The sequence below is a fragment of the Sturnira hondurensis genome, unplaced genomic scaffold, assembly GCF_014824575.4.
Source record: "Sturnira hondurensis isolate 20B ecotype Veracruz unplaced genomic scaffold, ASM1482457v3 Scaffold0022136, whole genome shotgun sequence".
NCBI lineage: Eukaryota > Metazoa > Chordata > Mammalia > Chiroptera > Phyllostomidae > Sturnira > Sturnira hondurensis.
The window spans coordinates 5,504,023-5,519,150 of NW_028094767.1; the positions used below are offsets into that span (position 1 = coordinate 5,504,023).

Consider the following 15,128-nt stretch of genomic DNA (forward strand, 5'->3'; position numbering starts at 1 on the left):
TGTAGTTTGCAAAGATACTTAAGATGTAGCGTATGCATTGTTTTTGTTTAAAATGTAAGATTTTTTTAACAACAGAAATTTTACAGAGGGAATATAAGTATACATTTGATGTGAAAATACTGTTATTTTGTAGCAATGCTATTATATTTTAAAGATCTTACTAAATGCTATACTTTCCCCCCCTTGCCATCTAGCAAATTAAAACAGCACTGAAGTACACATTGGGGTTTGCTGTGATTTGTGCACTTCTTCTTTTAATTGGGTAAGTGTTGATTTTTTCCTCCTGAGAATAAAAATAGCAGTATTTTAATAATAAAGAAGAAGAAAACAATGTAAAAAAGTGAACCCAGCGCCTTTTATGGCACTGCCAAGCAGTAACCACAATGGACCTTTTTGCTCTTGCTGCTCTACCCAGACCTTTCCTATGTGCTAAGGTACATCAGTTGCCCCTCACCCATACGTACACCCTCCGTGTTGTAAGTTTACACAGTGCGATTATATTTTATGTAATTTTTGATAGTCTACTTGTTGAAATAGGGTAGGTATCTTTTTGGAATAATGTAGACCCATCAATTTTGTCCGTATTGCATTTCCTTAGGATATAACAATTTATTTGATCTTTTAGCAGTGATTACTTGGACATTTATGATGCTTGCAGTTGTACCTTCTTATAAACAATACTTTAATGAAAATTCTTGCCTGTGCATTTTTTTAGATTTGACACATCAGTTTTTAAATTGTTGAATTAATCTTTCAATGAGTTTTTCCCTTAGTTCTTTTTCCTTAACCTTATACTAATGTTAATAAAGTTTTACACATTTTTAATACATTTAAAATTTTCTCTTTGGAAAACATTTGTCCTTTTTAATACAAGGCATTCTTGTTTAAATAAGTCTTGATTCTTTTTTATGTTAGGAAATACATGAGGTGCTAATAAGTTTTTTCAAGTTTCTGTTTAATATTTGATCTTAGAAGTTTCAGTAAATGAAAATGTTCATTTATTGAATACAGTCCATGGTGGGAATAAAACTGGTCAGTAACTTTTTGTAGTTCTAGGTGTTCTTAGAATGCAGATGTCTTGTAATCAAGGCATATTTCCAATTCCCTTTGCTGGCCTGCATGTGTCATGAAAAAGCACTTTTTGAAAGGACACTTTTTAGTGGTTACGCTAGTTATTTTAGCCATTTAATATATTTTTTAAAAGTCATTTTTGGCCTTTCAAAGAAAGGTAAATCTAGTCATGTTCCTTTGTTTTGTTAATGTAGAGATCACTTGTCTGTAAACCCAAATGACCTAAAACAGAGGTTAGCAAACTTTTCTTTAAGGGTAGAAGGTATTTTAGGTTAGAGGTTGATGTGGTCTCTGTGGCTACTCTACTACTCAGTTCTCCTCTCATAGCTCTGAAGTAGTTGCAGACAACACTTAAACAAGATGACGTGACTTGAGTTCCAATAAAGCTTTATTTGCAAACACAGGCAGTCAATTCCTGTTGCCAATTCCTGATTTAGAGTGTGACTGAGAACCATTAATAAAACCATAAATCTGTACAACGACCAGAATATCTGTCTGAAACAAAAGAAGTGCTGAAGTTTATTCTAAAATTTACTGGTCTATTTTTTTATGGGAAATTACCTTCTGTTCTCATTTATGAAGTTTACATTTTGCACAATTAGAGTAAGTTTGAACTGACTCTGTAGATGATATTTACTTATTTAGAAACAGTATATTAAAAGTGAAGCAAATGATTTCTTGCAGATACACTAATAACAGGGAGAAGAAGTTTGATTGGATATTTTGAGCAATGTAACATTCACTTATTTTTCGTATATTTGTTGCGTACCTGTTACGTTTTGGACACTGTAAAAGGTGCTGGTGGAACAGCAGTTAACAGAAAAGACAACGCCTCCTTTCATGGCTCATACATTCAGGACGGGGTTGGGGGCAGAGAAAGAAAATAGACAAAAAATGGTTTGTGTTGGGGGTATGACATTGTAGTGAAGACAAGGCTAAGAGGGTGGTATTTGAGAAGACACTTGAAGGAAGAGAGGGGGCCATGAACGTATGTGCGGGAAAGAACATTCCAGTCAGAGAAAAGAGTGACACGCTCTTAGGCAGGACAGTGTCTGGTATGTTCAAAACAAAGTGAGGAAACTAGTGTAGCTGGAGTGGAATGTGAAGGCTGGAGTAGCTGGAGGTACGGTCAGAGGTTACTGGGACTGCCAAATTTAGTAGGGCATCAGGGGCCATTGTAAAGACTTGGACATTTTTTCTGAGGGAGCTGGGAAGCTGTTGGAGGGGTTTTTGTAATTGAGTGACATGATCTGACCTTTTAAAAGGATCTCTGGGTAGTGTTTTGAGATTTGTCTTTTATGGGATAAGGGTAGAAACATGAGATCTGTTAGGAAGCTATTGTGATAACCTAGGCAAGACATGATGGTTGCAGTAGTAATTTGTGCCTAAAATTTGGAGAGATAGATAGCAGGATTTTCTGATAGGCCTGAGGGAAAGAGGAATTGGGAATGTACCTGGAATTAGCCACACTACAAAGTTTAAGGAACACTTTTCTCACTTTTGATAAACAGTTGCAATTTTGAGGTGTTTATAAAACCACTCTCAGGTTTGATAGTTCTCTAGAAGGATTCACAGGACTCGCTGGAGGCAATTAAACTCATGGTTACCATTTATTACAGGTAAAGGATATCAGCTAAAATCAACAAAAAGAAGAAATGCATAGGACACCACCTGAGAGTATTCCAAATATAAAGCTTTTGTTATTCTTAGCACATGCCACCTTTCTGGCATCGACTTGTGACAATATGCACCTAGTAGCACCAACCAGGGAAGCTCACATGAGCCTTGGTGCTCAGCATTTTTATTGGGAAGCTGTTACGCAGGCATGTCTGATTTATTGGTTGTCTACATGGTCATCTCAGCCTCCTGCTCAGCCGATGCCACCTGATCCAGTCTTCCCACCCTAAATCACATGATTAGTCTTTCTGTCCCAGTACCTAAGATTGGGTATGACCAGCCTCTGCCCTAAAGGAAGGCACTCCTTATTAGGTGTGACACAGATTAACTCTCCGAACCATAGGCAAAATTCAGACCTCTTTTTAGGAAAGGCCAAATTCTCTAGTATGTAGGAAGGGCAAAGCCATCATCACCTGAGACAGGCAAATCTGAAGGAGGAGTAGGTTTGGTGGGAGAATATCAAAAGCCTAGTTTGGTTCATGGTAAGTTTTATAGGCATTCAGGAAGAGATATTGAGTATGTTTCCAGATCAGGCATTAGGAAACTCAAATTTTAGTCTGTGCTCTTCCAATAGCAATATCTATCTACAGGAAGTTTTATGTTTTGTAAAGTATGAGAAATAGGACAATGATTGCCACATGTTACTCCCTGTGTCTCCTCCTGGCTTTCTCAATACCAGGATTCTTTTGCGCTTGAAGTGAGAATGCTGGTTCTCAGTGTGTAACAGGCCAGAAAGAAAGGCATCCAAAGCACCCATGTAGGTGCAAGGCTTTGATGCAGGTTGGAGGATAGTTCCTCTATTGTTATAAGGGGGATAAAAATGAAAAGAGGTGTAGGTAGGTCATAAGTTTGGTGCACAAATGAAAGTTCCTCTCTGATTGGCTTCTATTTTCTCAGTGGTATTCGAGGTGGAAACATCAGCTGGGTCATTAATACAAGGGGAGGGTATATGTATTCCTGTATTTATTTCACAGTCTGAAGTTTGTGAATAGAAGATTATAGTGTTTTGGGTATCCAGGGTAGTGTTCTTCCCATTAACATATGTAAATATTTGAGGTAAACGTTTAGGTTAAGCGATTGACTAAATTTCCTGTAATTTTCTTGAAGGTGACATATTCCTAGTTTTTGTTAAATGGTACAGTTTTGCTAAAACAGAAGGTAATTTAATGGCACAAATGTGTTCTAGGTTTAACTAATTAGTGCAGCTAACATTTTTAGAACACTTGTGTGTTGGGTGTTGTGCAAGGTCTTAGGGTTGTGGTCTCTGGCCTTCATGTTCACGATGGGTAGACACGCAAATAACTTGAGTTGCAATATTTAAGTGCTCTAAGGAGAGACAGATACCACACGTTTATGGTGGAATAGTAAGTTTCTACCCTTGCAGTAGGAATTCTGTCTTGCAGAATCAGGGAAGACCAAGCGATGGTAGTATTTGGATTGAAAAAGGAGTGGAAGTTAGCAGACTAGAAGAAAAAAGATGAATATAGTGTATTAGTCTACTTAAGCTGGAATAAACAACAGACATTTATTTTCTCACAGTTCCAGAGGCTAGATAGAAGTCCATGATTGAGGTGCTGGCCAGTTGGGTTTCTGGTGAGAGCTATTGTCCTGGCTGGTGGACAGCCACCCTCTCAGTGTGTCCCCAGCTGAGATTACCTTTTCTCTGTGCTGTCACTCGGGGAGAGAGAGTGCTGTCTAGTATCTCTTTCTCTTAAGAACACCAGTTCCATCAGACTGAGGTCCTACCCTGTGACCTCATTTAACTTTAACTCCTTAAAGGCCTTATATCCAGATACCACCATACGAAGGTTAGGGTTTCAGCATATGCATTCTGCTGGTAAGGGACCCAGTTAAATCCGAAACATACAGTAACTTAGAGGCTGAATATGTGCAGAATGACATAAAAAATGTGAGTCCAAACCCTCCTTTGCCTCAGTACAATAACAAAAAAAGTATGATGTGATATTTAAAGCATTTGTGTGGACAAATGACAGACCATGACATACAATGTTTAAGAAATTTTTAGTTTTATCCTGCTTGGCAATTGAAGGACAACGAAAATGTGTATGTATTTGTGAGTGTGAATTGTGAAAGTAAATATATATGAATTTGTTTTAAGAGTTGCAACACTGTGAAGGATGATTCATTGAAAAGGGTCATTTGGGAGCTGAGTTGGAGAAGTGAAATATAAATGGTAGACAGGAAGACCATTTAGGTAACCATTACCTAATCAGTTTGGTAGTCATTGTAATAGTTCAAGTGAGAGATGAGGGTCTCAACTCCAGTAGTTGCAAAGAGCAGAGAGGAAGAGACGGGTAAGCTATTTGGAAGATAAATATGATTTGGTGACTGAGTGTAGGAGGTGAAAATCCTATTTTCGGTTCTGCTGAATTATTATACTTCATATCTACTGAAATGTATTAGCCTTTCCTTTGTCTCTTCCTGAAGAAATAATTTATATTAAGGTTATTCACTGAGTCAGATTGGGTGTAAAGTATTTTTACTAAGTAGTTTTCAGTTTTACTGGTTTCGAGAGTGTAGAAGCAATTTATAATTTTACAAGCCTCCAGCTCTTATCTTGATCTAACGTGTGTTTTTGAAAGCTGAGATACTGTATTCGTTTTTTCGAGAGGGGCTGAGAGTAAGAAAATATCTGTACCTTTCTACCACACAAATCTTATTATAGTGAGACTCCTTAACCATTAACATATTGTTGTGCTTATTATTTCGTCTTTACAGAAGAGGATAGGCCTTACTGCTTTGCTTACAGTTAAAATTAGGTTGAAGAGAGGTAGCACTAGAGTTACTTATGTTTCTCTTGGATTGTCCACATTTACGATGTAAGGGATATTCAGCCCTTCACCTTAATGTCTTGATTGATAATAGTGACTATATTCTTCCCTCCTTCCCTTCCATTTTTGCCTGGTCTAAGCTCCTAGAGCAATCCTAGGAAGCCAGTTATCTCTTTTATTACCATGGTGCCCCTTCACTGGTGGATTGAAGAATAAATAGAAACTACTTTCATTTTGTGTATTAGGTAGAATCTTACAAGATACAGAAAGTACTAAGAAGAAAGTAAAAATCATCCCTAATCCCACAATGAGATATTTACTGTTTATTCTGGTATTTTTCCTTTCTGTTCTTTTCTATGCATATAAATATATTGAACTCATTACGTATATTTATATTCAGGAGCTCTTTGACCACCTTTAGTCTATGACTCCTTCTTGAGATATTTTTGTGGAAAATAACTAGGATTACAAAGGATACTATACTGAATTCAGTAATAAAACTATTAAAACAAATTTGTGATATAGTAAACAAATAGGTAAGAAACTTTTCACACCCTCTGTATGTGGTACAGATTTGATTTGCTAATTCTTTTTTGGGGAAAGTTTATCTTTGTTTAACAAAATTACTAGAAATTGAATTTCAGACTATGTCTTCTTATTTGGCCTTTTATCTTTTTTAAAACTATTAAACAGAGCTGTTTTCTCCTTTGTAGTGCTTTTGTTCCATTGAGTGTTCCCAATAACAAAAATTCCACAGAGTGGGAGAAAGTGAAGTTCTTGTTTGAAGAACTTGGAAGTAGTCGTAAGTATTCTTTAAGAAAATCCACAATAATTCATATTTCACAACCCTTGGGGCTTTTTGAGTAGCCTATTTTTGCTCTGTTAAGAATTTTTCAGCCCTTGCTGGTGTGGTTCAGGGGATTGAACTCTGGCCTGCAAACCCAAAAAGGTCACTGGTTTGATTCACGGTTAGAGCACATGTCTGGGTTGTGGGTAGGTCACCAGTTGGGGGCATGTGAAAGACAACTGATTGATGCTTCTCTCCTTCTTTCTCTCTCCTTTCTCCTCTCTCTACAAAATAGATAAATTCTTAAAAATGTATCTAAAAAATAAATAAGTTTTTCAATTTGTAGTTAAAAGTATTCTAGACAAATTAGGAAGGAGGTTTATGTTGTTAAGATTCAGTTTTAGTCATGTAGCTATTAAGTAACTAGTCTCTTGACTTCTTCATTTTAGTTTGTTGAAAAGATCTTCAAAATATTTTAACAATGAAGATATAATTACTGCAGTTTGTAATCTGTTATTTATTTATTTTGAGAGAGAGGGGAAGGGAGAAAAAGAGGGAGAGAAACATCAATGTGTGAGAGATACATCAATCGGTTGCCTCTTGCTCACCCCCAACTGGGGACCTGGCCCACCACCCAGGCATGTGCCCTGACTAGGAATGGAACTGGTGACCTTTTGTGACCTTCTGGTTTGTACTGCAGGTCAAAGCTTAATCCACTGAGCCACACCAGCCAGGGTTAGAAAAATATTTAAAGAAATGTGCTAGATAATTGGTTTTTTAAAATAGTTATGAACCCTGTGGAAGAGCCCTATATTGCTATTTCATTGTGATTAAGTAATCCTTTATAAGTGGCAGAAATTTCCTGTGAATTAATTGATATTTTATCGATTTACCTCATCAAAACATTTTGGAGTTGCTTTTCTAGAAGGTTTCTTCCTTTTTTTTTAAAATTGTCGTCCAAGTACATTTTCTACCTTCCCCCCACTCCTCCCTACCATTCCAGTCCTCCCCACTTCTCTCCCATTTCCACCCCACCTTTTTATCATCCATGTGTCCTTTATACTTGTTCCTGTAAACCCTTCACCCTTTTCCCCCATTATCCTCTCCCCTCTGGTCACTGTCAGCCTGTTGAAGGTTCCTTTACTTAATCAACATGACCTAAGTTTTTATTTTTTATTTATTTTTTTATGACCTAAGTTTTTAGAGGACAACCAAATAGGTTCAGGAGGTTAGGTTAAGGAAATTGATCACCCATTGAAAAATACAGTTGGCATTGGAAACTGATATCAAATAAGAATTTGTACTTATTACTCAGAATTTTATGTGCATTTGAACATAATAACTTATTTTTAAAGAAAACTAGAATATTTGTCTTATAAACAAGCTTAGAATTTTTATTGCTTTTGTATTCTTTTTTATAGGCACCATACATCCTTTGATCAGCATTTCTTTCTTTGTACAGATATAATATTAAACAATGATTAAATTAAGTCTTGGAATCCTTGCTGTACAACTTTTTAATATTCTTGCTTTCCACTTAAGATTTCATCTTGTAAATTGTGGTCCATTAATATCTTGCTGATACCAGCAAGAATAAGGATAACAGGCCTGGCATGTAGTAATACTGAATTGTCAGGATTTATGCACCTGATCCTATTGCTGAGAAATAAATTGCTTCTTTTCTTGAAGTTAACTCTTTCATGTCTCTTGAATAGTTATTCTACTCTTCTGCCCTAAACATTTTTCTATAAGTTATCCTAGTTTTTGAGTATCATTATAACTTGAGTCACTGATTATATAGTAGCATTATTATAATTTCTGTAATACCATTCTCTTTAGCCTTAACATTACTTTTTAAATATTAACTCTTAAGACCATATTCTAGAGTACATTTTGCTTACCACTATTAGTGACATTAACTTTAAATTGGCTGAATATGTTATCATAAAACTCCATTTTATCAAGTCTAACATGCATTATTTTTACTTTTTATATCTTTCATTTGGGGATATATTTTATATGCGATGGTAAATATCTTAAAATTGCTACCAGCCAAATGCCAGACGTCTCATAGTTATATGAATACCTTCTGTTGATATTCCTAGTAGGATCAAGAAAATAATAGCATCAATGTCTTTGATTTGATAAAATGTAGGATTTACAGTTTAAAAAAAAATTAAGGCTTAAAAATTTGCCTTGCATCATTTGTGAATGTGTTAATATGCTCTCTGCAAATGTTATATACAAATTGAAATGTGGGTTTTAAGAAGGTAGATTATTCTAATTTTAATAATGCTACCTATATAATCAGTGACTCAAGTTATAATGATACTCAAAAACTAGGATAACTTATAGAAAAATGTTTAGGGCAGAAGAGTAGAATAACTATTCAAGAGACATGAAAGAGTTAACTTCAAGAAAAGAAGCAATTTATTTCTCAGCAATAGGATCGGGTGCATAAATCCTGACAATTCAGTATTACTAGATGCCAGTATTATTATTTATGAAAAGGTTCATATTGATTCACTAGGTTAATTAATATTTTATTTAGTTCCACAGCACTGACATTTTAACTAAATCAATTCAGAAAATTAGTACTACTCCCATTTAAGAATATTCAAATTTGCATAGTATTTTATTGCATAATTTGGTATATTTGTTGTAAAGTGTCACCTCTGCACTTCACTCATTGACTTTTAATTTCTGAAATCCAACTTGTTAACATAGTTTTTTGGTTTTGGTGTTGTTATTCTAGTTTCTGTTTGTTTGCTTTTTTTTTTCCCTGCCAGGTGGGTGTGTTATCTCCTTGCAAATTAAAAAGTGAAATACACTTTTGAATATTTTAGTTTTAGGCTATATATTAAACACTTATATGACAGTTTGTAATAGAGAAACTAGGAGTATCAAGATTGAGGGGAGAAAGAGTCAGTGTCAGTGGCTTTCCTGTGTAATGTCATTTCTCATGATCTGCCATTGAAAAAGACCAAAAAATTAAAAATTTTTCCTACCTTTTAAGTATCTAATATTTTGCTAATTTTACTTTAGGCTCAAAAATGAGTGATATCCCTCTTTAATTTTAAGAGGTAAAGGAAAGAAGATCTTAGTCTGACAGATCTTTTATAAATCAATTTGTGAAGAGTCCTTTAAAAATACTTTTCTCCACTTGGAGTTTTAGCACTTCAAGGATAAGGGAATAAATACGGGGTTTATTATTTCAAGATGTGTGACAAACCCACTTTTTACATTTTTATACTGATTTGTTGCATATAAACATTTGAAGAGTATATCTCTACTTTTTTCAGTGTTTTTTTTCCTTTGCAGATGGTTTAGCTGCCTTGTCGTTTTCCATTAGTTCTCTGACCTTGATTGGAATGTTGGCAGCTATAACTTACACAGTAAGTATTGTATGATGGTGATTTTTAAGTTAAAATTTGAGAATCACTTTATGAAGCAATTATTTTTACCTTAGTCATATACAGAGTGGGGCAAAAGTAGGTTTATAGTTGTGAATATATGAAACAAAATTTATTCTTGTATTGTTATTTGTTTTTTCTTGTACTTTCCATACAAAAATTGTAAACCTACTTTTGCCCCACTGTGTATTGAGTTTAATTCCTGTTTCTTTCTTTAATATTTTAGTGTTTCCATATTCATTTTTCTTGTTTACTTAAGAAGAGGGTTAATTGTTAACTATTAAGTCACAATAATTTTATCTGTATTTTTGAAATTTAATATTCAGAAACAAATGTTCTAACTCATGAACCTTGAATGTTATATACCACGCACTAATAGATTCCGTGGTTTATAAGCATATTAAAACTCTGAACTGTAGATCAGTATCTGTTACTGATTCAGTAGATTTATCCTATTTGGGGGTTATAAGGCTTTTAAAATCAGATATTTTACATAGCTTGATATTTTTCTGGAATCCAATCTTACACTTTCAGAGACTGATTTCTTTTCAGTCTTCCTAGAAATGATAAGGTAAGAATTATATAGCCTGACGAACTTGCATATAGACTGTTCTTTGAGATTTTTGGCTCAAATTATAGAGGAAAAGCCAGTAATAAATGCTTCATTAACTATCTCCCCAAAAAAGAGTTGTGCAGGAAGCTTTAAGTTATCTGGAATCTTTTCAGAATAATGGGTTTTATGTTTAGAACATTCTTGATTCTTGCAAAGATGGAAAATACTGGTTTTAAAGAAAACCTTTTTGATATTTTTAAAAAGATTTTATTTATTTTGATTTTTTAGAGAGAGGGGAAGGGAGGGAGAAAAAGGAGAGAAACATCTATCAGTTGCCTCTTTCACATCTACAGTAGGGATGTGTCTCACAGCCTGGGCATGTGCCCTGACCAGGAGTTGAACTGGAGGCCTTTTGGTTTGCAGGCCTGTGCTCAGTCCACTGAACCACACCAGGCAGAGCTCCTTTTTGATATTTTAAAAATATATCTTCCTTTAAACATAAAACAAATGGGCTACTAGTATAATACAATCTAGTTTTTTATATCATCATGTGTCATAATTTATAATGCAGTTTAAAATACATGCATGTTAATATATTTCTGGTGCTTAGTTGGGCACTCAGTTTTGTTATTCATTGTCAGTTTTAGTTTTTTTCATGTATTATTATACAAGGCATTTGCCATCTGATACCTGGATAATTATCCTCCCATGTCACAGAATATACGTATAGCACATGAGTTATTTGTCTTTTAAGAAGCAATCAACAATTAATAACAAATTAGAAGTTAGACCGGGACCGTAATTACTATTCTGTGACAGATTTGTTATGCTGAGCTTGGGGTTTGTCTTTTAACCTATCAGGTCAGCGTCTTCCCTATTAAATGGGAATAGAAAATGCCTCTTAGGATTTTTGAAGGGCAGATGATACTGTTTGTAAATGTGCTTTGAAAATTAAAGGAGAAATGAATATATAGCAGTTGCTAAGACATTAGGAGGGAAAAAATGGAAAAGAGGAAACCAATATGTAAGGTCAACATCAAGAACTATGAAGAGTCTGAGTTTTTACCCTACTTGCAGCCTGCTGGCCCATGATGTAAGAAACAAATAAGTTTTCATTAGTTATTGCAGCAGCGGAAGCCATAGGATAAGCGTTTTCTTCATATTGTCCCCTTTCCCATGGGGCAATGCGAAGAACACCAAGTTAAGACTTTCACACAGAAGAAGGAACTTTGAGTCTTGGGAAGCTGAATCCTTTATAATAGACAGTAAACACTCCTGTTCTTTGCTCCAGAGGAAGATGTTATCTTTGTCCTCCAAGGCTATTTGCAGTACAAATATCCTTGAAAAGATATTACAGGAAAAAAATAGAAAGGTGATTAGTGTCTGGCTTTCAAGATATGCAGAAATGAGACACTCAAGGAGAATTGCTTCCTTATGGTGAAATGGTAGATGCTAGGAAGAAAAATAAGGCCATGTTAGGGGACAGGCAGTAGTGGAGGTTGATTCTGCTGTAAAGGTCAGGAATGGCTTTTCTAACATTTGAACAGATAGCTGGGTAAAATGAAAGAGTAAGGGAAGAGTAAGTGCAAGACCCTGGGGTAAGCAAATGTGTGCTGTATTCAGATAATAGCACGGAGGCAGAGCCCATCTACTGGAGCTCAGTTAACAAGGGGAAGGATGACTGAAGTTTAGATGAGAAATACCAGAGGCCATGTTATATAGATAGAGCCTTATAGACCATGAATTTTACCTTGACTGAGATTAGAAACCATTGGAAGGTGTTACTCTGGTGGCTCTGAATAAATAAGCTGTGGGTGATAAGTGGAATTGAGAAAAATGTGAAATTATTAAAAATCTTTGGAAGAGATCTTCTTGTAGGAATAATATCATTGTAAAGATATGTATATTTCAAAGTAATACCATAATTTATATTCATTGAAACTGTGAAAATTATCATTTAAGCAATCAGTTGAACCAAATAATTATACTTAGTTAAGGTATCCCTAGAAGAGCTAGAACTTTTCTAGAACTTGGAGGGCTGGACTGAAGGACATGGATAAAGCAATCAGAAAGTCTTATGGTGGGGACAAGGTAACCAGGTAGGGAGGTGCCACTTAAGGCCTAAAACCAAGGGGGAGGGGCCAGTGTAACAGCATACCAAAATCGAACTACCTAGCAGTTATATATTTAATAAGGAATAAAATTACATCCTTTTTAGTGGAGAGGCTTAAATGTTGATCCCTCTTAAGTCCATGGGTCCCTTGAACCACTTCACCATCTAAATTTACTTATTACTACAATGAGGATAGTATTTAAAAGGTTGTAAAGATTTAGCCCTGGCTGGTGTTGCTCAGTGGATTGAGCACAGGCCTGCAAACCAGAGGATTGTGGGTCAATTCCCAGTTAGGGCACATGCCTGGGTTGCAGGCCGGTTCCCTGCAGGCCAACTCCCAGCAGGGGACGCATGAAAGGCAACCATACATTGATGTTTCTGTCCCTCTCTCCTTCCCCCTAAAGATAAATAAAGAAAATGTAAAAAATAAATAAGTAAACAAACAAACAAACAAATAAATAAAAGGTTGTAAAGATTTAATTGAACAGTTCACCAAGCCTTAGAATCTCTTGGCCATTTAATAGTCACTAGTAGCTCAAATTGTTGAATATTCACTTTCCATATGGTTTAAAGTTAAGTTCCCACCTCCTTCCTCTTGCAGGTAAAGTAAACCAGATGCTAACAGCAGTTGTTTCATGATCAGTGAAACTGTTTATTAGGAAAAGATAAGTCAAAGAGGCATTCACAATTGGTTGATAGTTACTTGGGTATGTGTGGAAAGACAAGATAAACAGTATTTAAAGAACACTACAAGATATGCCCAAAATTCAGTAGAAGAATGTTTTGTTACCAACCCATCGGCTGGCCAATGCGTAGAGAGGAAGAAGGGTAGGCTAGAGGAGACTCTGCTTAAGGGGCAACAGGGAATGTATAGCTGAGCACTAGTCATGAGTGTCTTTATGTAAAATCTTATGAACCCCAGCTTCTCCATCTGTAAAAATGGGCTAAAATATGTAAACTTTATTTAAAACTAGTTGAAAATCAACTGTTTATAGGTAAATGGTTTTATTATAGGTAAGTGGTTAATAGTTCTAAGTATTGTCTCCCAACTTGTTATATACAATAAAAGCTTGAGGATTGAACTTTTCATGGTGGAACATGGAACAGGGGCCACGTTCATGGGAAGTAGATGAGGATTCATTTTAATGAAGGTACCCAAAGTGGGAAGTTAATATTTAAGATATTTCGACCCTGAGAACAAAGAATTATTAAAGGTGAAATCATGTCTGTTACAGAATCTATAACTGTTAGTATTGAAACTAGAAACATTTTTGTAATATATGCCAGTTGAATATGTATTTCTTAGATGAGTATTGTTTAGTTTATAAACCAGTTGATTGTTTAAATTTTACCAAGATTCTATCCACTGAACCATGTCTTAAGAAATAGCCAGATAGTTGGCCACTCAATTTTAAAAGAAGAATAATGTCAAACACATTAGCCGTCCTCTATTATTTTCAGTTTAAATTGAAAGAGAATCTTCTACTTTTTCAATTAAAAAAAATCCATTAGGTACCGATATTTATGTAGATACTTTAATTTTTTGTTGCAATCAAGTGGGGACATGAATAGTGATATTTTCATAAAAAATGTAATATGTGGACCAGAGGATGTATTTACAGAAGCAGTGACTGCTGAGTTTTTTATTTTATACACTTATCAGTAAAAATTGAACCTGTAGTTTGGGATATTTGTGAATTTTATTTGTGTGTATAGGTTTATATACATTTTACATAAACTGAAAATCAGTGGGTTAAAGAAAAAGTGATATATTAAGGATTCAAAAATAGAAATAAAGACAGCAGTGGTTCACAACCTTTGAAGACACTAATCTCTTTTAAAAGTCAAATTTCTCAGCCTTCCAGGTGATAGAGTGTTTCACTGAGCTTGTGACACTGGTTGCGAGATGCACCTATGTTATATGTGCCTCTGTAAAGAAAAAATCCCTGCCCATGCTTTTTTTTATTTATAATTTTTGCTTTATATTTAGTGAGTTTTTTGACTTTATGATTACTTTAAAAATCATATCTCTCTTCTGCATACAAAACAAGGAAAATATAAGTGGAAGAAATTGGAAATGTATTCCTAAAACTTGACATCTGGAATGTGAAGCTTCTGAATCACTTTTTTGAATTAGTTATTCATGTATTTATTATACAAGATTATCTTTTATGCTATCCAGAGAATTGATGACATAGCTTTTCTTGTGAGCTCCGCTGTTTTTTCTGAGATTTTCTTTGAAGATGCTAACATATCCATTGTATAAATTTAAGCTTTTTCATTGTTGTTTTTTTTATATTTATTTATTTATCTTTAGAGGGGAAGGGAAGGAGAGAGGAAGAGAAACATCAATGTATGGTTGCTTCTTGTGCATCCCCTGCTGGGAACTGGCCCCTGCCAGGAACTGGCCTGCAACCCAGGCATGTGCCCTTACTGGGAATCGAACCGTGATCGTCTGGTTCGCAGGCCCGTGCTCAATCCACTGAGCTACATCAGCCAGGGCTCATTGTTGTTTTGTAGTTGTTTCTTATTTTGCCATGTGAAAGGCTTTTTTAAATGCATTTACCTAAGTAGCAAAATGGCTTTTATTTTGTGTATCTTCCTTTCTTAAGTTCATAAAATTCTTGAGGGTTGCTTTGTGAGAAAACATAGAATTATACTCATTGTTCCAGTGAATGTTTGCTTCATTTTTTGCTCTTTTGTTCATTTTTCCTCGCACATT

The 15,128-nt window shown here is 35.1% G+C and overlaps 1 protein-coding gene across 1 annotated transcript in view; it reads left to right on the forward strand.

The window, feature by feature from the left end:
• LMBRD1 (LMBR1 domain containing 1) overlaps positions 1-15,128 on the forward strand; it is a 113,017-nt gene that overhangs the window by 39,066 nt on the left and 58,823 nt on the right. The window contains exons 5-7 of the mRNA XM_037034282.1: positions 195-262; positions 6,254-6,342; positions 9,649-9,722. Of these exons, the coding sequence (XP_036890177.1) occupies positions 195-262; positions 6,254-6,342; positions 9,649-9,722 (231 nt within the window). The remainder of the gene's footprint in view (positions 1-194; positions 263-6,253; positions 6,343-9,648; positions 9,723-15,128) is intronic.